This window comes from Petromyzon marinus, chromosome 22 (assembly GCF_048934315.1).
Source record: "Petromyzon marinus isolate PM22_M1 ecotype Great Lakes invasive population chromosome 22, UKy_Petmar_22M1.pri1.0, whole genome shotgun sequence".
In the NCBI taxonomy this organism is placed as follows: Eukaryota; Metazoa; Chordata; class Hyperoartia; order Petromyzontiformes; family Petromyzontidae; genus Petromyzon; species Petromyzon marinus.
Genome location: NC_133688.1, coordinates 171,944 through 192,119, shown reverse-complemented (window position 1 = coordinate 192,119; position 20,176 = coordinate 171,944). Strand labels below are relative to the sequence as shown.

At 50.5% G+C, this 20,176-nt stretch overlaps 1 protein-coding gene and 1 long non-coding RNA gene across 2 annotated transcripts; one reads left to right on the top strand and one right to left on the bottom strand.

The window, feature by feature from the left end:
• Positions 1 to 1,219: 1,219 nt before the first annotated feature.
• Positions 1,220 to 15,034, bottom strand: LOC142925615 (uncharacterized). The gene is made up of 3 exons (XR_012942560.1): positions 14,816 to 15,034; positions 2,785 to 2,888; positions 1,220 to 1,740 (listed from the first exon to the last, which is right to left on the bottom strand). It is a non-coding gene; the product is annotated as an uncharacterized LOC142925615 (long non-coding RNA).
• A 37-nt stretch (positions 15,035 to 15,071) lies between these two features.
• On the top strand, positions 15,072 to 19,950 carry LOC142925613 (uncharacterized). The gene is made up of 3 exons (XM_076068662.1): positions 15,072 to 15,266; positions 17,780 to 17,950; positions 19,615 to 19,950. Exons 1-3 carry the CDS (start codon positions 15,072 to 15,074, stop codon positions 19,915 to 19,917), a joined length of 669 nt encoding a protein of 222 aa, XP_075924777.1. The 3' UTR covers positions 19,918 to 19,950.
• The last annotated feature ends 226 nt before the right edge of the window (positions 19,951 to 20,176 follow it).

Below are 20,176 nucleotides of genomic sequence, written 5' to 3'. Positions count from 1 at the left end.
AATTCAATCACTCACCCCCCATCCAAGCATTCAATCACCCATTCACTCACCATTTAAATCTCCCACTCATCCAATTACCCTCCCACTCATCCAATCACCCACCCACTCATCCAATCACCCACCCACTAACTCAAACATAAACATCTATTCACTCACCCAATCCTCCGCTCACCTACTCAATCACATAACCACCAACTCAATATCTAACTCAAACACTCACCAACGAACTCTCAACCTCCCACACTCATGCACTCACCCACCTAACCAGTAACTCAACCACACAAATCCACTAATTCACCCCTTTGCTCAGCCAATCAATCACACAACCACCCACTTAATCTATAACCCATCCACTCACTCAACGACCCATCTTCTCACCCACTCAGACAACCACCCACTCAACCACACACTAACTGATCAATCCACTCATTCACCCACCCACCAACTCACCCAACCCCTCACTCACGCAACCCCTCACCTCCACCCACCCAACCTCCCACTCTCACCCTACTACTCAATCACCCACTCAATTTACAAACTCAATCACCGACTCCATCACCCATACTGACCCACCCCCTAACTCACCCGCACACCCACTCAGCCACCCAATAATTCACCCACTCACTCACCCCAATTATCCAACAACCTACCCACTCAACTCACCCACCCCTTCACTCATTCACACAGCCACTTAACTTCCCACGCTCACCCACCCATACAACCATTAAATTACACATCCACTCACCCCCTCAACCTCCCACAATCATCCACTCACCCACCAACTCATCCACACACACACTCACTAAACCACAAACACTCATTCACCTACCCCTCCGTTCAGCCATTCAATCACACGATGATTGATTAAATCACTAACCCACCCACTCGCTCCCCCACTCACTCCCCCACCCACTTATGCACTCCCCAACCCACTCACGCACTCCCCAACCCACTCATCCTCTCACTTACCCACCCATGCACGCACTCACTGACTCACCGAGCCATTTACACAATTAACAATGCACTTACCAAATCACCCATGCATCCACTCACCCACTCAAACTCCCCCACCCACTCACCATCCGTCTCACTCACCCACTCGACCCCCCTCACTCACCCACTCGACCTCCCACACTCACCCACCTACTCACCAACCCACTCTCTCATCCAACCATTCATTCACACCCTCAACCTCCCACATTCGTCCACTCGGCCACCTACCAACTAACTCAACCACATACACCCGCTCACTCAACATTACCCACTCACCCTCTACCCACGCAATCAATCAATGCCTCCTTCACTCACCCAACCTGTCGCTCACCCAACCCCTCAGCCACCTACCTCCGTCTCAAGCCTCAGTGCAGTCCAAGCTCCAGGAGGGCCTCCTCCTCCTCGAACCCGCCGAGGTTGGGTCCCGTGTACGTGCCCTCGTGGCCCCGCACGCTCACGCGCACACGGGGTCGCGCGTTTGTTCTCGCCACGCGAACCTCGGCCGTTATCTCCCACCCGAGTCCCCGCCCACTGGGGCCCCATTAGGGTCCCCGTCGGGGGGAACAATGAGGTGTCCATCCGCTGTGTCTCCTCCCCTCTCGACCCCGCTAGGACCCACTGCACCGCTCACGATATCCCCCCAGGAGGACCCTGTCCCTCCTGATTCCATCTCGCGGGGTCGCCTCTCCGCACTCCCGCGCTTCAGCAGGCTCAGTGCTTGCACCACCATGCGGCGATCCTCTAAACCTGCGGAGGTGGACGAGGGTGGGGGGGATCATCATCGTCAGCAGCAAATGCAGCATCATTATTATTATAAGCAGCTACAGCAAGTCGCAGCATCATAATCATCATCTGAATTACCACCACCAGCAGGAGCACTATCATCACCATCTTCAACTTGCCAAGCCATCATCATTACATCATCACCAGATTAATAGATCTCTACCATCACCATGCGTAGAGACATTATCATTATATTCACTATCTCCTGCATATCCTAATCTCAACATAATTATCGTTAACATTATAACCAACATCATATCGATCAACGCACCGGTGTAAATTGTTCTAGTTGTATTCAATACAAATCAGTTAATATTTGCATCACTCGAACGTGCCACACCACTGCTCCACTCCCCACTGCCCTTCTCCATCCTCCCCTTGCTCCTTGGCCCCTTACCATCTGCCAACTGCCCCCTTGCTGCCCGGGCTCGTGGGTACCCTCAGAGGATTTGTATTCAGCTGTAATATCGAGGCTAGAATACATTTCCGCGTGATAAGCCACTTCGTTGAGTTATCATTTGTGATAGCCAGGTCGCTTCAGAGAAACATCTATATAGCTCAGTGAGCTTTACCGGGTAAAATACAAAATTGTTTAGTTTTTTTGTCTGATGGTAAGGTACCACGCAAACCACCACCATCATGACTGCTGTCAGGCTCCGTAGAGCAGGGTGCGTGTTTGTTGTCATCGTCTACAAGAGCTACACGTGGCAAACCGGGGGTGCTGTCGCATGGCTCGGCGATTGCGCATTTGCAGAATTAATCTGGCAAGGGTCACATGATCAGAAAAGGGGCAGTCCAGCAACATGAACCCTTGCACTGTGCCGCTCCCCACACCTGCAACCAACCAGCGTGGTGAAGTATGGTCAAATACACCGCAACGATCCGCTAGGTTGTGGCGGTCCCCATACAGCAGCGGAATCGTGAAAGGGCCATAGCGTGGTCGCACATCCATCGTCCCACGTGATACCACCTGCGGGGCACGCCTCGCAACGCTCAGGTGAGCGTTACCTGCACTCGCTTCCTGCCGGATAGCTTCAACCACCTGCCAGCCATCGTATCCCGAGGGGAGGTCGGGTCGCTTCATTTGCTCGTCGCTCCACAATTGGAAGTTCCTGGCAAAGGTGCGCGAGGTGGATGAGCTGGAGTCCTGTCTGTGAGCGTGTGGGTTTAGCACGCTGCGCTACAATGAATCCGGCGACCCGAGCTCGATTCCCGCTTACAGCCACCATCACCAGTACGTCCTGGATCTCGAGAGGTCGGTTCAGCCTTAAATTAGTATCTGGTACGATGTGTACACATCGCAACTCGGGAGAAAAAGGTAGCTCAGGGTGGTCCCGGCCACCCACACAGAACATTTGTGAAACCCAGAGATTATGCGTGAAAAACGTGCAGATCATTAGAAAAACAGGCAAATATCTTGCGTGATATCAAATATGGATCATGCGTAAAACACATACCGATCATACGCAAGAAACACACACTCAGGCAATGTATGAAAACACACTCATATGCTGCTGTAGGATACGTTGGTTCAGCAGATGTACAGGGTGATGGATTACAATGTTAAGTTTTTTTAAAATGGCGATGAAGAATATTGTCCATTCATTTGCAGTCCAGCCGTACACTCATTCATTCACGTGCTATCTTTTCGTCTATGCATCGGTCAATCCGTAAGTCAATTATGCAAGAGGACTCAGTCCCCCCCCTGCCCCGCCCCCCTCTGCAAGTAGTAGCAGCTCCCTGCACCACCCAGCTAACCCCACACTGCATGCCGCGTTCTGCGCGATGCCTCAAGTTCAAGGTCGTGTGGGTAACACATTACCGTGGTGATTATTGGAAATGTAACTTTTTATTTTACCAGGTAAGTGAGCCATATAGCTCTTTTTAAGAAGCGATCTGGTCACAAATGTTAGTTTTAACGGAGTGGCTCATCTTGTGGAAATTTATAGCAGTAAAATACTCTAAACCAGGGGTCTCAAACTCGCGGCCCGCAGGCCAATTGTGGCCCGCGGAACGATATTTTGTGGCCCACAATTTGCCATCAATTATTTATTTATTTTTAATTATTATATTTTTTTACCATAGCTCTGGCTCGTGACAGCTTCCGGTGTTTGTTGACAAGTTAGCCAACGCGAATTAGCAACGTTAGTCACTTGGTTGAAACGTGATTCCGGAGTGACACCAAGTGGAAGGAAAATATATCCTGTCACCCTGTGCAAGGTACAGAGGACTTAGGAAGTGGGCGGACTCAACAAGTGTAATCAGTGACCTAATAAAGACAACAGAGTGTTGCAATAGGAAAGGGAAAATAATTACATGGATAGCAAATAGCATGAGATGGGTGGCAAGAACAGAAGCCAAATGTTGGTTAGAACCTGAATATTATAAAGAAGTTATAGATTATTATTACAAGAGAAACAAAGAAAAGGAAAAAGGACAGATATGTGCAATCGCAAAAGAAAATAATTTACCAAGAACAATTTAATCAAAAAGAGCAAGAAATTAAAAGATATAAAACATGAGACAATGCACTTGATGTTAAGAATTAAGACAGGTGGAGTAACATGGACACCAGAGTTAGCTCAATGGCATCCAGAGAGATTCGTTAGAGCAGAAAGATATGTAGGATGTGAACAAAAAGAAAATCTAGATCACTTTATTTATGAATGTGAAAGGTATAAACACCTGAGAGAGAACACGATTGATGAATTAAATAATGATAAGAAAAACGAAGTGCTCAAAAAAGCATGAACAATGATAAAGTTTTCAAATACCTCTCAGAATATATAGAAAGGGCATACTAAATAAGATCCCAAATACTCAGGTATTGGGATAAAAACATGTAAATATATCACCCCCACCTTCCCTGAGCTTTCCAGGATGTTCAAGCGGACCATGTGCCTTTTTGGGAGCACATATCTGTGTGAAAAAGCTCTTTTGCACCATGAACTTTAATAAGTCAAAGTACAGGTCCAAACTTACTGATGAGCATTTCAAGCCATACTGAGGGTCTCAATTGCTTCCTCCCTCAAGCCAAATGTGGCTCAGCTGTGTAAGAAGAGGAAGCGCTGCCAGGTCTCTGGAAGCATGGAGTAGGTAAGAGAAGCCTATGTTCTGAAGAACCGTTCATGTTCTGAACTGTTATTAATAAAGATTGAGAAGATTGGATTACTTGCACTTTTTTGTAATACTTGATGCGGCCCAGCCTCACCCAGACTCTACCTCCAGCGGCCCCCAGGTAAGTTGAGTTTGAGACTCCTGCTCTGAACGCATGTTTCTAAATATGGAGGGAAAAACTGGAAGACCTGGAGAACAATCCACGCGACCACGGGAGAGAGAGAGACATGCAAACTCCAAATATACAGGCGTCAGGGTCCGGATCGAACTCACGACCAATTGCATACCAAGTGAAGGAGTTAACATCCCACCACTGCGGCACCCTTATGTACCAGGTTACACAGTCACGGACTCAAATGAAGACACAGTCCCTTCATTTAACAGTCTGTTCGATAAATAAGTTCTGTTAGCGAGCACCTATTAAGGCTAGCATGCCACACGAGGGGGTGGGTGGTCAGTTTTACCCAGGATAGCCCTACTGGCTCTTTTCAGGAGGGTTCTACCACATTTCCCAGCAATGATTACTAGGCACAGTATATTCCAACTGGGTAATTTGCGGGCAATTGTATTTAATTCGGTTAATCTGGTCCATGACGCTGGGATCTTTAACGTCCACTGAAGCAGATGGCACATGGTGCCTTTGCGGTGAACACGCCTGTAGCATTAAACAGGGCGGCCGCTGGATTCAAACCGCGAACATCTACGACAAGCGGCACACGTACAACTGCTACAGACACACGCCGAGTGTGTAATCACTCAATATGTGAGTGATTACACGCAATATTGTTGTGTGATTAAACACAACGTTGTTGTGTGTGTAATCACACACAAAAATATTGATGAGACGCAACGACGTTGTGTTGAGTGTAATCACAAACAACAACGTTGTGTTGAGTGTAATCACTCAAAACGACATTGTGTTGAGTGTAATCACTCACAACGACGTTGTGTTGAGTGTAATTACACACAACGACGTTGTGTTTAGTGTAATCACTAACAACGACGTTGTGTTTAGTGTAATCACTAACAACGACGTTGTGTTGAGTGTAATCACTTACAACAACAACGTTGTGTTGAGTGTAATCACAGGCAACAATGTTGATGACACACAGCGTCCAACAGAGGGCGTCGTAGTCGTGCCATGGGGAGGCGGCGAGTGATGAACGCCACTGCGGCGCCGCAAAGAGATCAGAGCCGTGATATTTATTTGTACACTGGAGGAGGAATCCGATGAGCTACGAAGTTCTTTATCACAAACGTCCAGCGTCTTGGCCGTCACGACAGAACGAGGCCGATAAACGTGGAGGTATAAATGAGGGTGATGCTAAGTCGGTGTGACGTGCCCTAAGTGAGGTTGCCATGGGCGTGTGTGTTGGCCGTGTCAGGAGCGGGTGAGGAGGACGAGGCAAGGGGTGAGGAGGACGAGGTGAAGGGTAAGAAGAACGAGGTCAGGAGGTGAGGGGTGAGGACGAGATGAGGTGTGAGGAGGACGAGATGAGGTGTGAGGAGGACTAGGAGAGGGGTGAGGAGAACGAGTGAAGAGAACGAGGGGTGAGGAGGACGAGGGGTGAGGAGGACGAGGGTGAGGAGGACGAGGGGTGAGGAGGACGATGGGTGAGAAAGATGAGGCGAGGGGTGAGGAGGACGAGGGGTGAGGAGGACGAGGGGTGAGGAGGATGAGGGGTGAGAAGGACGAGTCGAGGGGTGAGGAGGACGAGGTGAGGGGTGAGGAAGACGAGCTGAGGGGTGAGGAGGACGAGGGGTGAGGAGGACGAGCTGAGGGGTAAAGCGAATGAGCTGAGGGGTGAGGAAGACGAGGTGATGGGTGAGGATGAGGTGAGGGGTGTGGACGAGGTGAAAGGTCAAGCGGACGACGTGAGGGGTGAGGACGAGGTGAGGAAGACGAGCTGAGGGGTGAGGAGGACGAGGTGAGGAGGACGAGGTGTGAAGAGGACGAGCTGAGGAGGACGAGGTGAGGGGTGAGGAGGACGAGGTGAGGGTGAGGAGGATGAGCTGAGGGGTAAAGATGACGAGGCAAGGGGTGAGGAGGACGAGGCGAGGACGAGGTGAGGGGTGAGGCGGACGAGGGGTGAGGAGGACGAGGCGAGGGGTGAGGAGGAGGCGAGGGGTGAGAACGAGGGTTGAGGAGGACGAGGCAATGGGTGAGGAGGACGAGGTGATGGGTGAGGAGGACGAGGTGATGGGTGAGGACGAGGTGAGGAGAGCGAGGGGTTAGAGAAGGACGAGGTGAGGGTGAGGAGGATGAGCTAAGGGGTAAAGATGACGAGGCAAGGGGTAAAGATGACGAGGCGAGGACGAGGTGAGGGGTGAGGAGGACGAAGTGAGGTGTGAGGAATACGAGCTGAGGGATGAGAAGGACGAGGTGAGGGGTGAGGAGGACGAGGCGACCCGAGCTCGAGTCCCGCTTACAGCCACCATCACCACTGCGTCCTGGATCTCGAGAGGTCGGTTCAGCCTTAAATTAGTATCTGGTACGATGCGTACACATCGCAACTCGGGAGAAAAAGGCAGCTGAGGGTGGTCCCGGCCACCCACACAGAACATGTGTGAAACCCAGAGATTATTGCGTGAAACAAGTGCAGATCATTAGAAAAACAGGCAAATATCTTGTGTGATATCAAAAATGGATCATGCGTAAAACACATACCGATCATACGCAAGAAACACACACTCAGGCAATGTATGAAAACACACTCATATGCTGTAGGATACGTTGGTTCAGCAGATGTACAGGGTGATGGATTACAATGTTAAGTTTTTTTAAAATGGCGATGAAGAATATTGTCCATTCATTTGCAGTCCAGCCGTACACTCATTCATTCACGTGCTATCTTTTCGTCTATGCATCGGTCAATCCGCAAGTCAATTATGCAAGAGGACTCAGTCCCCCCCTGCCCCGCCCCCCTCTGCAAGTAGTAGCAGCTCCCTGCACCACCCAGCTAACCCCACACTGCATGCCGCGTTCTGCGCGATGAGTTCAAGGTCGTGTGGGTGACACATTACCGTGGTGATTATTTGAAATGTAACTTTTTATTTTACCAGGTAAGTGAGCCATATAGCTCTTTTTAAGAAGCGATCTGGTCACAAATGTTAGTTTTAACGGAGTGGCTCATCTTGTGGAAATTTATAGCAGTAAAATACTCTAAACCAGGGGTCTCAAACTCGCGGCCCGCAGGCCAATTGTGGCCCGCGGAACGATATTTTGTGGCCCACTATTTGCCATCAATTTTTTATTTATTTTTAAATTATTATACTTTTTTTACCATAGCTCTGGCTCGTGACAGCTTCCGGTGTTTGTTGACAAGTTAGCCAACGCGAATTAGCAACGTTAGTCACTTGGTTGAAACGTGATTCCGGAGTGACACCAAGTGGAAGGAAAATATATCCTGTCACCCTGTGCAAGGTACAGAGGACTCAGGAAGTGGGCAGACTCAACAAGTGTAATCAGTGACCTAATAAAGACAACAGAGTGTTGCAATAGGAAAGGGAAAATAATTACATGGATAGCAAATAGCATGAGATGGGTGGCAAGAACAAAAGCCAAATGTTGGTTAGAACCTGAATATTATAAAGAAGTTATAGATTATTATTACAAGAGAAACAAAGAAAAGGAAAAAGGACAGATATGTGCAATTGCAAAAGAAAATAATTTACCAAGAACAATTTAATCAAAAAGAGCAAGAAATTAAAAGATATAAAACATGAGACAATGCACTTGATGTTAAGAATTAAGACAGGTGGAGTAACATGGACACCAGAGTTAGCTCAATGGCATCCAGAGAGATTCGTTAGAGCAGAAGGATATGTAGGATGTGAACAAAAAGAAGAAAATCTAGATCACTTTATTTATGAATGTGAAAGGTATAAACACCTGAGAGAGAACACGATTGATGAATTAAATAATGATAAGAAAAACGAAGTGCTCAAAAAAAGCATGAACAATGATAAAGTTTTCAAATACCTCTCAGAATATATAGAAAGGGCATACTAAATAAGATCCCAAATACTCAGGTATTGGGATAAAAACATGTAAATATATCACCCCCACCTTCCCTGAGCTTTCCAGGATGTTCAAGCGGACCATGTGCCTTTTTGGGAGCACATATCTGTGTGAAAAAGCTCTTTTGCACCATGAACTTTAATAAGTCAAAGTACAGGTCCAAACTTACTGATGAGCATTTCAAGCCATACTGAGGGTCTCAATTGCTTCCTCCCTCAAGCCAAATGTGGCTCAGCTGTGTAAGAAGAGGAAGTGCTGCCAGGTCTCTGGAAGCATGGAGTAGGTAAGAGAAGCCTATGTTCTGAAGAACCGTTCATGTTCTGAACTGTTATTAATAAAGATTGAGAAGATTGGATCAGTTGCACTTTTTTTTGGAATACTTGATGAGGCCCAGCCTCACAAAGACTCTACCTCCAGCAGCCCCCAGGTAAGTTGAGTTTGAGACTCCTGCTCTGAACGCATGTTTTTAAATATGGAGGGAAAAACTGGAAGACCTGGAGAACAATCCACGCGACCACGGGAGAGAGAGAGACATGCAAACTCCAAATATACAGGCGTCAGGGTCCGGATCGAACTCACGACCAATTGCATACCAGGTGAAGGAGTTAACATCCCACCACCACGGCACCCTTATGTACCAGGTTACACAGTCACGGACTGAAATGAAGACACAGTCCCTTCATTTAACAGTCTGTTCGATAAATAAGTTCTGTTAGCGAGCACCTATTAAGGCTAGCATGCCACACGAGGGGGTGGGTGGTCAGTTTTACCCAGGATAGCCCTACTGGCTCTTTTCAGGAGGGTTCTACCACATTTCCCAGCAATGATTACTAGGCACAGTATATTCCAACTGGGTAATTTGCGGGCAATTGTATTTAATTCGGTTAATCTGGTCCATGACGCTGGGATCTTCAACGTCCACTGAAGCAGACGGCACATGGTGTCTTTGCGGTGAACACGCCTGTAGCATTACACAGGGCGGCCGCTGGATTCAAACCGCGAACATCTACGACAAGCGGCACACGTACAACTGCTACAGACACACGCCGAGTGTGTAATCACTCAATATGTGAGTGATTACACGCAACATTGTTGTGTGATTAAACACACAACGTTGTTGTGTGTGTAATCACACACAAAAATATTGATGAGACGCAACGACGTTGTGTTGAGTGTAATCACAAACAACAACGTTGTGTTGAGTGTAATCACTCAAAACGACGTTGTGTTGAGTGTAATCACTCACAACGACGTTGTGTGTAATTACACACAACGTCGTTGTGTTTAGTGTAATCACTAACAACGACGTTGTGTTTAGTGTAATCACTAACAACGACGTTGTGTTTAGTGTAATCACTAACAACGACGTTGTGTTTAGTGTAATCACACACAGCGACGTTGTGTTTAGTGTAATCACAGGCAACAATGTTGATGACACACAGCGTCCAACAGAGGGCGTCGTAGTCGTGCCATGGGGAGGCGGCGAGTGATGAACGCCACTGCGGCGCCGCAAAGAGATCAGAGCCGTGATATTTATTTATTTGTACACTGGAGGAGGAATCCGATGAGCTACGAAGTTTTTTTTTATCACAAACGTCCAGCGTCTTGGCCGTCACGATAGAACGAGGCCGATAAACGTGGAGGTATAAATGAGGGTGATGCTAAGTCGGTGTGCCGTGCCCTAAGTGAGGTTGCCATGGGCGTGTGTGTTGGCCGTGTCAGGAGCGGGTGAGGAGGACGAGGCAAGGAGTGAGGACGAGGTGAAGGGTAAGAAGAACGAGGTCAGGAGGTGAGGGGTGAGGAGGACGAGATGAGGTGTGAGGACGAGGTGTGAGGAGGTCGAGGGGTGAGGAGGACGAGGGGTGAGGAGGACGAGGGGTGAGGAGGACGAGGGGTTCCGAAGAAGAGGGGTGAGGAGGACGAGGGGTGAGGAGGACGAGGGGTGAGGAGGACGAGGGGTGAGGAGGACGAGGGGTGAGCAGGACGAGGGGTGAGGAGAGTGAGGGGTGAAGAGTAAGAAGAACGAGCTGTGGGCGTGAGGACGAGGTGAGGGGTGAGAACGAGGTGAGGGTTGAGGACAAGTGAGGTGGACGAGGTGAGGGGTGAGAATGAGGTGAGGGGTCAAGCGGACGACGTGAGGGGTAAGGAGAACGAGGTGAGGGGTGAGGAGGATGAGGAGCAGGGTGCGGTGGACGAGCGAGGGGTGAGGAGGACGAGGGGTGAGGAGGACGGGGGGTGAGAAGTAAGAAGAACGAGGTGTGGGGGTGAGGAGGACGAGGGTTGAGGAGGACGCGGTGAGGGCTGTAGAGAGCGAGGCGTGAGGAGAGCGAGGGGTGAGGAGAGCGAGGGGTGAGGAGGACGAGGGGTGAGGAGGTGAGGAGCAGGGTGCGGTGGACGAGCGAGGGGTGAGAGCGAGGGGTGAGGACGGGGGGTGAGAAGACAAACGAGGTGTGGGGGTGAGGACGAGGGTTTAGAAGAGCGAGGGGTGAGGAGAGCAAGGGGAGAGCGAGGGGTGAGGAGGACGAGGGGTGAGGAGGACGAGGGGTGAGGACGAGTCGAGGGGTGAGGAGGAAGAGGTGAGGGGTATGAAGAACGCGGTGTGGGTGAGAAGGACGAGGTGAGGGATGAGGCGGGCGAGGCGTGAGGATGACGAGGCGCGGGGTGCGGTGGACGAGGTGAGGGGTGAGGAAGACGAGCTGAGGGGTGAGGAGAAAGAGGGGTAAGGAGAACGAGCGGTGAGGAGGACAATGGGTGAGGACGAGGGGTGAGGAGGGTGAGGTGAGGTGAGGGGTGAGTAGGATGAGTCGAGTGGTGAGGAGGACAAGATGAGGGGTAAGAAGAACGAGGTGTGGGGTGAGGAGGACGAGGGGTGAGGAGGACGAGGGGTGAGGAGGACGAGGGATGAGGAGGACGAGGGGTGACGATGACGAGAAGTGAGGAGGACGGGGGGTGAGAAGTAAGAAGAACGAGGTGTGGGAGTGAGGAGGACGAGGGGTGAGGAGGACGAGACGAGGGTTGAGGAGAGCGAGGGCTGAGGAGAGCGAGGCGTGAGGAGAGCGAGGGGTGAGGAGGACGAGGGGTGAGGAGGACGAGGGGTGAGGAGGACGAGGGGTGAGGAGGACGAGGGGTGAGGAGGACGAGGGGTGAGGAGGTGAGGGGTGCGGAGGACGAGTCGAGCGGTGAGGAGGAAGAGGTGAGGGGTAAGAAGAACGCGGTGTGGGTGAGAAGGACGAGGTGAGGGGTGAGGTGGGCGAGGCGTGAGGATGACGAGGCGCGGAGTGGGGTGGACGAGGTGAGGGGTGAGGAAGACGAGCTGAGGGGTGAGGAGAACGAGCGGTGAGGAGGACAATGGGTGAGGAGGACAATGGGTGAGGACGAGGGGTGAGGAGGGTGAGGTGAGGGGTGAGTAGGACGAGTCGAGTGGTGAGGAGGACAAGATGAGGGGTAAGAAGAACGAGGTGTGGGGTGAGGAGGACGAGGCAAATGGAGAGGACAGCGAGGGGAGCGGAGGACGAGGAGTGAGGACGAGCTAAGGGTGAGGAGGACGAGGCGAGGGATAGGTGAGGGGTGAGGAGGACGAGGTGAGCGGTGAGGACGACGACGGGTGAGGAGGACGAGCTGAGGTGAGAGGACGAGTCGAGGGGTGAGGAGGACGAGGTGAAAGGTGAGGCGGACGAGGGGTGAGGAGGACGATGGGTGAGGAAGATGAGGCGAGGGGTGAGGAGGACGAGGGGTGAGGGGTGAGGAGGACGAGGGGTGAGGAGGAAGAGAGTGAGGAGGACGAGGGGTGAGGAGAGTGAGGGGTGAGGAGTAAGAAGAACGAGCTGCGGGGGTGAGGAGGACGAGGTGAGGGGTGAGAACGAGGTGAGGATTGAGGACAAGTGATGTGGACGAGGTGAGGGGTGAGAACGAGGTGAGGGGTCAAGAGGACGAGGTGAGGGGTCAAGAGGACGAGGTGAGGGGTCAAGCGGACGACGTGAGGGGTAAGGAGGACGAGGTGAGGGGTGAGGAGGATGAGGAGCAGGGTGCGGTGGACGAGCGAGGGGTGAGGAGAACGAGAAGTGAGGAGAACGGGGGTGAGAAGTAAGAAGAACGAGGTGTGGGGGTGAGGAGGACGAGGGGTGAGGAGGACGAGGCGAGGGCTGAGGAGAGCGAGGCGTGAGGACAGCGAGGGGTGAGGAGGACGAGGGGTGAGGAGGACGAGGGATGAGGAGGTGAGGAGCAGGGTGCGGTGGACGAGCGAGGGGTGAGGACGGGGGGTGAGAAGAAAAACGAGGTGTGGGGGTGAGGATGAGGGTTGAGGAGAGCGAGGGGTGAAGAGAGCGAGGGGTGAGGAGAGCGAGGGGTGAGGAGAGCGAGGGGTGAGGAGAGCGAGGGGTGAGGAGGACGAGGGGTGAGGAGGACGAGAGGTAAGGAGGTGAGGGGTGAGGAAGACGAGGGGTGAGGAGGACGAGGGGTGAGGAGGACGAGGAGAGGGGTGAGGAGAACGAGGAGTGAAGAGAACGAGGGGTGAGGAGGACGAGGGGTGAGGAGGACGAGGGGTGCCGAAGTCGAGGGGTGAGGAGGACGAGGGGTGAGGAGGACGAGGGGTGAGGAGGACGAGGGGTGAGGAGGATGAGGGGTGAGAAGGACGAGTCGAGGGGTGAGGAGGACGAGGTGAGGGGTGAGGAAGACGAGCTGAGGGGTGAGGAGGACGAGGGGTGAGGAGGACGAGCTGAGGGGTAAAGCGGATGAGGTGAGGGGTGAGGGGTGAGGAAGACGAGGTGATGGGTGAGGATGAGGTGAGGGGTGTGGACGAGGTGAAAGGTCAAGCGGACGACGTGAGGGGTGAGGACGAGGTGAGGAAGACGAGCTGAGGGGTAAGGAGGACGAGGTGAGGGGTGAGGAGGACGAGGGGTGAAGAGGACGAGTTGAGGACGGGGTGAGGACGACGAGGCGAGGGGTGAGGAGGGGTGAAGAGGACGAGCTGAGGAGGACGAGGTGAGGGGTGAGGAGGACGAGGTGAGGGGTGAGAACGAGGGGTGAAGGAGAACGGGGTGAGGAGGACGAGGCGAGAAGCGAGGACGGGGTGAGGACGAGGTGAAGGGTGAGGAGGAGGTGATGTTTGATTCGTGACAAAACATGTAATAAAGTTATTAATAACAATCTGAATTATAGTCAATTATTCACGTCTACTACAAAGAGTGCAGGTAGCCGTGTGAGGATGAGGTGAGAACGAGGTGAGGGTTAAGGACGAGGTGAGTAGAACGAGAGGCGAGGGGTGAGAACGAGGTGAGGGTTGAGGACGACGGGTGAGGTGGACGAGGCGAGGGGTGAGGATGAGGCGAGCGGTGAGGACGAGGTGAGTAGAACGGGGGTGAGGACGAGGCGAGGGGTGAGGAGAACGAGGTGAGAAGATGAGGGGTGAGAACGAGGGGTGAGGAGAACGAGGGGTGAGGAGGGCGAGGTGAGGGGTTAGGGGTGAGGAGGACGAGGCTAGGGGTGAGGAGGACGAGGCTAGGGGTGAGGAGGACGAGGCTAGGGGTGAGGAGGATGAGGTGAGGTCGGTAAGGGAGGTGTCCGTCTCCGGAGTGTTGCATGATATTTGTTGCTATGCTCGATGTTTGGTTGGTGACATAACATTCAATAAAGTTCTAAATAACATCCTGAAAGATAATAAATTACTCGTGTCTGCTGCATAGAGGCCAGGTACCCGCGTTTGCCTTCCGCGTGTGCGTGTAGATAAATCAGAATCTGTATTTTACATGAGTTTTGACGTTCTCTTTCACACACGTCCAGAATGGTTGGTTAGCCAGTTGCATCAACAACAAAATGCAATTAAAGATACTCGAGTAAGGATTGAGAAAATGTAGTCAAGTCACGAATAAATGTCATGTAAAATCAAACTGTGCAAGCTCATACCTTCTTGTAGATTTGTCAACATCAAATCCAAGCTTGGGCAAGATGGCAAAACACCAACAGTCAAAGGACCATACCAAGACAGTGGCCTCGATTAAATTGCATTCGAACATTGAACTCTCGACACGTGGGTGAAGAGGTTCCGAGTTTCAAATCGCAGACGCAAAAGCCGCGTCGAGAACTTTGAGCCCTGGCTGATACGGAGGCAGCTTCCTCTGCCCCCATAGGGTGCCTGGGGGCACGTGATCTGGCTCCGCCCATGGTAGGCGGGGCCAATTTCGTCACTTCCTGCGCTCTCACCTCCGACCCCAATGGCGTTACGTCACTCCGGCAGGGCGAGCGAGCTGAGCGGCTGCGTTTGTCTCTTGCGCCCCCAACAGGAGCCATGAAGTTCTTCAAGAGACGGCAGCAGATGCAAGCGACGCTGGAGACTCCAAATTCGTCAACAGTGGAGGTGAGTGGCGCCACCTCTTGCGTTGGAGTTATACGAAGTAACAAATATAGTACTGTGATCACATCGAGAAAAAATATTATTTTTTAAAATATTTAAATTTTACTTTAAATTGAGCGCTTGATGCGTGGGTAACGAGGTTCATAGTTTAAGATCACAGATTGAGAGTTTCATCAAGGATTTTAGTCGGAGAAAGCTTTCTCTGGGCAGTTGGTCCTTGTTTGCGTTGCCAAGGTGATAGCATCTCGTGTCAACTGCCATTTCCCAGCAGCTGTGCCTGGGGGTCACGTGACATTTGGTGACGCAATAAGGCCCGAGCCATTGGCTCCGCCCTTTTTGGGTAAAGCCAGTGACGTAATCACTGCCATAGATGACGTCATCACTGTATTCGATGCCTTCTTCACTGAAATTGACGTCGTCACTGTAATTGATGACGTCATCACTAATCGATGTCATCGCTGTAGTCGATGGCGTAATCGCTGCATCTGATGACGGCATCGCTGCATTTGATTACGTCAGCGCTGCGGGCTCCTTATCGCTGCGTGGTGGCCTGTAATTCGGGCAAAGCCAGCGATCTGAGCACCTGTGTTTCTTTATCTGCGTCGGCAAGAATATACATGATATTCTTCAACAGACCACAGTTGAGAAAGCAACACATGAGACAATGAATGTGTCAACAGAGTAGGTGCGTAGTGCCACCTCTTGGGGGCCGTCCATAAATGACGTCACGCACTTGGGGGGGGGGCAGACATTTGTGACGATGTGTGACGGGGGGGGGGGGGTTTGAGAAATGTGATGTCACATCAAAATGCGCAATTTTAAATAAAAATAGACAACACGTTCTACTTAATTAAATAGACTTTTTAATAAATGTTCTACAACATCAGAGTGCAGCACCACATTAATACGCACTACAATGGCAATAGTTTAAGATGTTTTCTTGTTCATGTTTTTGTTTGTTGCGGGTGCACCCGATTCAAGAGCCGAATGGCTCACAGGGCTATACCAAATAAATGGAACTGTGAACTAAAGCGATTTGAAGCATGTTTTTTTTGGGGGGGGGGGGGGGGTCTGGCGTGACGTCATTTATGGACGGCTCCTTGTATTTTGATGTCAGAGGAGTTGTACTCGGTAAGAGAGGTAGGGGACAGACACAAATCTAGGCTGGAATGGAGGCCACCACTCTGCCACTTACCAGCTAAAATGCAAACGTGTATGGAATGATAAAAAAAGCTTTGCCCCAACACCAGATTGACACCTTTTACAAGGCAGCAAGTCCGCATGAACCACAAATACCTGCTAACACCAGTGGCGAGGGATATCTGAGCCAGTGTTGGGACTCCCCTATGTCGACTTAGGCTGAAATGAATACAGGCAGTCTCGCTTAGCGCTCAAGATGCCTATGTGGAGAAGTGAGCATTCAGGAAATCAGCGCGAAAAGGGTTATACCATTATATATGGGGATGACTTCTCGACAGCGTTATCTTTTATGAACAATAAATTAGGGCTTCATTGGAGTATCAGCGCTATTTTATAAGAGTAATAAAACAGATGGTAAACATTCCATCAAAACGATTTTTTTTTAATAATAGCATCAGGAAGTATTATGTACTGTACTCACCAGTGTAACCGCCATATGCTCACTCACCTCGACCGGCCTTATCACTGGCATGTTGACATTCCCAGACATTTTGGGGCTAAGGCAGAGAGACCAAGGAGGAGCAAACACGTCGGCGGACGAGTTTGTCTTTTAAAAATTGGCGAGCGCTGTGTGGCTCAGAGCGTACTGTGATAAAACTGAATATCAAATTAACCTTATGGCGGGACCCCGAGGTCCCGAATAAACGTAAGTCAAAATCGTAATGAATAAATTTTTGGTGACTCCGTCACACCGCGCACATAAACGGCGCGACCTACCTGGCGCGGATCATTCTGTTGTCATGCCGTCCAAGCGCAGCGAGGACGAATGCGCAGAAGAAACCAAACTTTGAAACTTTGATTAGCGCATCGTGTAGAGCTCGTCGAGAGGGATAGATTGCCGTTTCATTCGCCTTCAACAGACAAAATGACGTCGCAACGCAGTTTATGCGAGAGCCGGGGGCTTATGGGACCCCATAAGGTTCAAATATTGTATTAACATTGACGAAATTATTGATTTTTTTTAAGTACTCATGGCCATGAATGCTGGTTGTCTTGGAGCGTTTGTCACTCTCATTGGCTGAGCGAATGTAAATGAAGATGATGTGGGTGCGTTTCCTAGGCCAGCGCTGCTGCGCATTCTACCACTCTGTTTAGGCTGTGCGGGGAATCGTGGTGTTGCCTTTGCTTGGGTGTGTGGGTGTCAGCCCATCTGTCCTATGTGTGTCTACCTGTGTATTAGGCACCTCACTTGCCATGTGCCATGGTGTTGTCTCCACCATCCGATGGCGAATGGCATGTCACGATGCGATTGAAGGCAGGATTTACGCTGGGAGGAGCTAACGTGCCCGTGCCGTGTGCCCTTGCTCCCGTCGCAGTTGGAAATGCCGGAAAAGGAAATGCACCACCTGTCCCGGGAGGTGTCGACCCTGCGGGACAATCTGAGCAGGGCAAGAGCGCAGTTCGCCACCCTGCGTGGCGCACTGAGCCAGACAGAGAAGAGTCTCCTCGAGATGCTGCACCAACTCAAGAAAAACCATGCTGAGGAGGTACTGTGGCCACCACCAACCCCCCTGTCCCCTTGTTACACGGAGCACGGCTAAAGTGAAACTTCATTTGTCAAGATTTCGCCGATCTTACATTTACATGCAAATTTCATCAAGCCCTGCCCACTGACCCTTGAGCTACACCCATCTCAAACCTTTTTAACTCCCTACCTTAGCAGCGCTCCCGCCATATATTTTTTCCTGCCTCGGCAGCTCTCCTGCCATATCCTTCACTTGATGACGATTGCTTGTGTTGCGATCGAAACGTCGTGATATTGTTATTATTTTATTATTTTTGTATCTACATGGCCTTACCGAAAGACCCAAATAATGTGTTCACGTTGTGAAGCTGCGTGGCACACAAGCAGAGATAACAAAACCTCAACATATTCCTCAATAACGCTGCAATGGATATTGCTTTGACTTCTCTGATGTGATGAAGGCCCATTGCCTGAAACATTACCTTTTAGAAGCTCTGCCCTATTAAGTGCATCATTATTGATTCATGCGTTGAGTTTTTATTCAGAGTTACGATCTGAACGTCAAGGAAATGGCACATTAAATGAGTGCATTCTGGGAGGTAGCTAGGTGCCCCAGGGGTCAGACATGCTGTACCAGCATGGCTGAGATGCCAGGATTGAATGTGGATTACAGCTGCCCAACCACAGTGATTAAACCGGATTCTCAAGCATAGTGGTCTCAGCCTAGTTGCAAATGAGTGCACAAAAAACCCATCGAATTATATTTTGGTTCCGTAATAAATTTTGCTAAATTCACTGTAGCGAGTGGTCCATGGTTTTATTCCCAATAATGTTGAAAATGAAAGATAAAAGCAGATCAAACTAAATTTTTGTATCATAGCATCTCCCCACATAATGTGCATGTATTATGTTTTATTGATTAATACATCTGTACGGTGCTGACCAGCATGGGGAAGTATAGTCAAACACATTCCCATGACCGACATGGTGTGAGGAGGCGTTGTGAGTTATTTGTTTTGAATATTGACTCAATTTGAAGATGAACATTTGGGTGCAACGAGTTTCTTCATTATCTTATGATGAAGAACGTTGCCATGTTGTATGCACGCTTACCAATCGTTGATTGATGCAATGTATCATGGTTCTATTTTTTGACTTTCTATTATCATTCTAAATATTTTAAACGTGATTGCGGTATGTTCAATAAGACCACGGGTGTTTACCTTGCATATTTTTGTAGTTCTTGATTTGTTTACAATAGAATCTCAATTTCTTATTTTCATCTTGAAAAGCATCCACTGCACGTGTGCGTCCGTCTGCATGCGAGGCGCCTGTATGTGCGTCTCTGTAGTCAATGCCCGTGTCTCCGCATTCTTATCTTGTCTCCCTCTGCATGTTCTGCCTTTGGCTATGTACATCTCTCTCCACATGCACTGTCTTTCCATAATGTGTCCAAATTTGTATGACTTGCTTGTGTCTTTGTGTGTATGTCTCTGCATCTGTAATGTATTTTCTTGTGCCTCCTGCCCATGTCTCTAGTCTCTTATCTCTCTGTACAACTACATGCTCCGTGCGTCTGTATGTCTGTACCTGTCCTCATCTGCACGCTGCATGTGTCTGTGATGAAGGGCTGCCCACCTATGCATACACATGCCTGTGACACTGTGCCCTTCTGCCCGTAAGCAGCTAAGGGCACACTCGCAGGCCATCAACAGCCTGCAGGTGGAGTTGGAGGCAGTGCGGTGGGGCGAGCGCGAGGAGCAGTTGAGGCGTGAGCACGATGCGACTCTGCATCTGGCATGCATGGAGCTGGCCGAATATCGTGCATCACACATGCACGACGATTCAGAGTACGACGCTCACGTTGTGCACATCACGGTCCTCCAGAAGGTGAGGCCTCCACTCTCGCAACAGCCACCCCCCTTCTTGCAACAGCAATGTGTCCTGCCCAAGCCCACTTATTTTCTCAATATTTTGGATGAATGCTAAACAATTTATTAATATATTCAAATTACATGTTGTAATTACGTGTAATTTAGATGCTGCCCGTCTCCGCCCGCAGGCGCTGAAGGAGCGTGACGAGCTGCTGCGGCGCTCAGAGGCAGACCTGGTGGCGGCGCGGGAAGAGGCGCGAGAGCGCGGGACTGAAACCGAGCGGCTGGGCACCGAGGCCGCGGAGCTGAGAGCGAACATGCGCGACCTCTTTACCAACCAAGAGGTGCAGCAGACCGAGGTGGACAACCTGCGG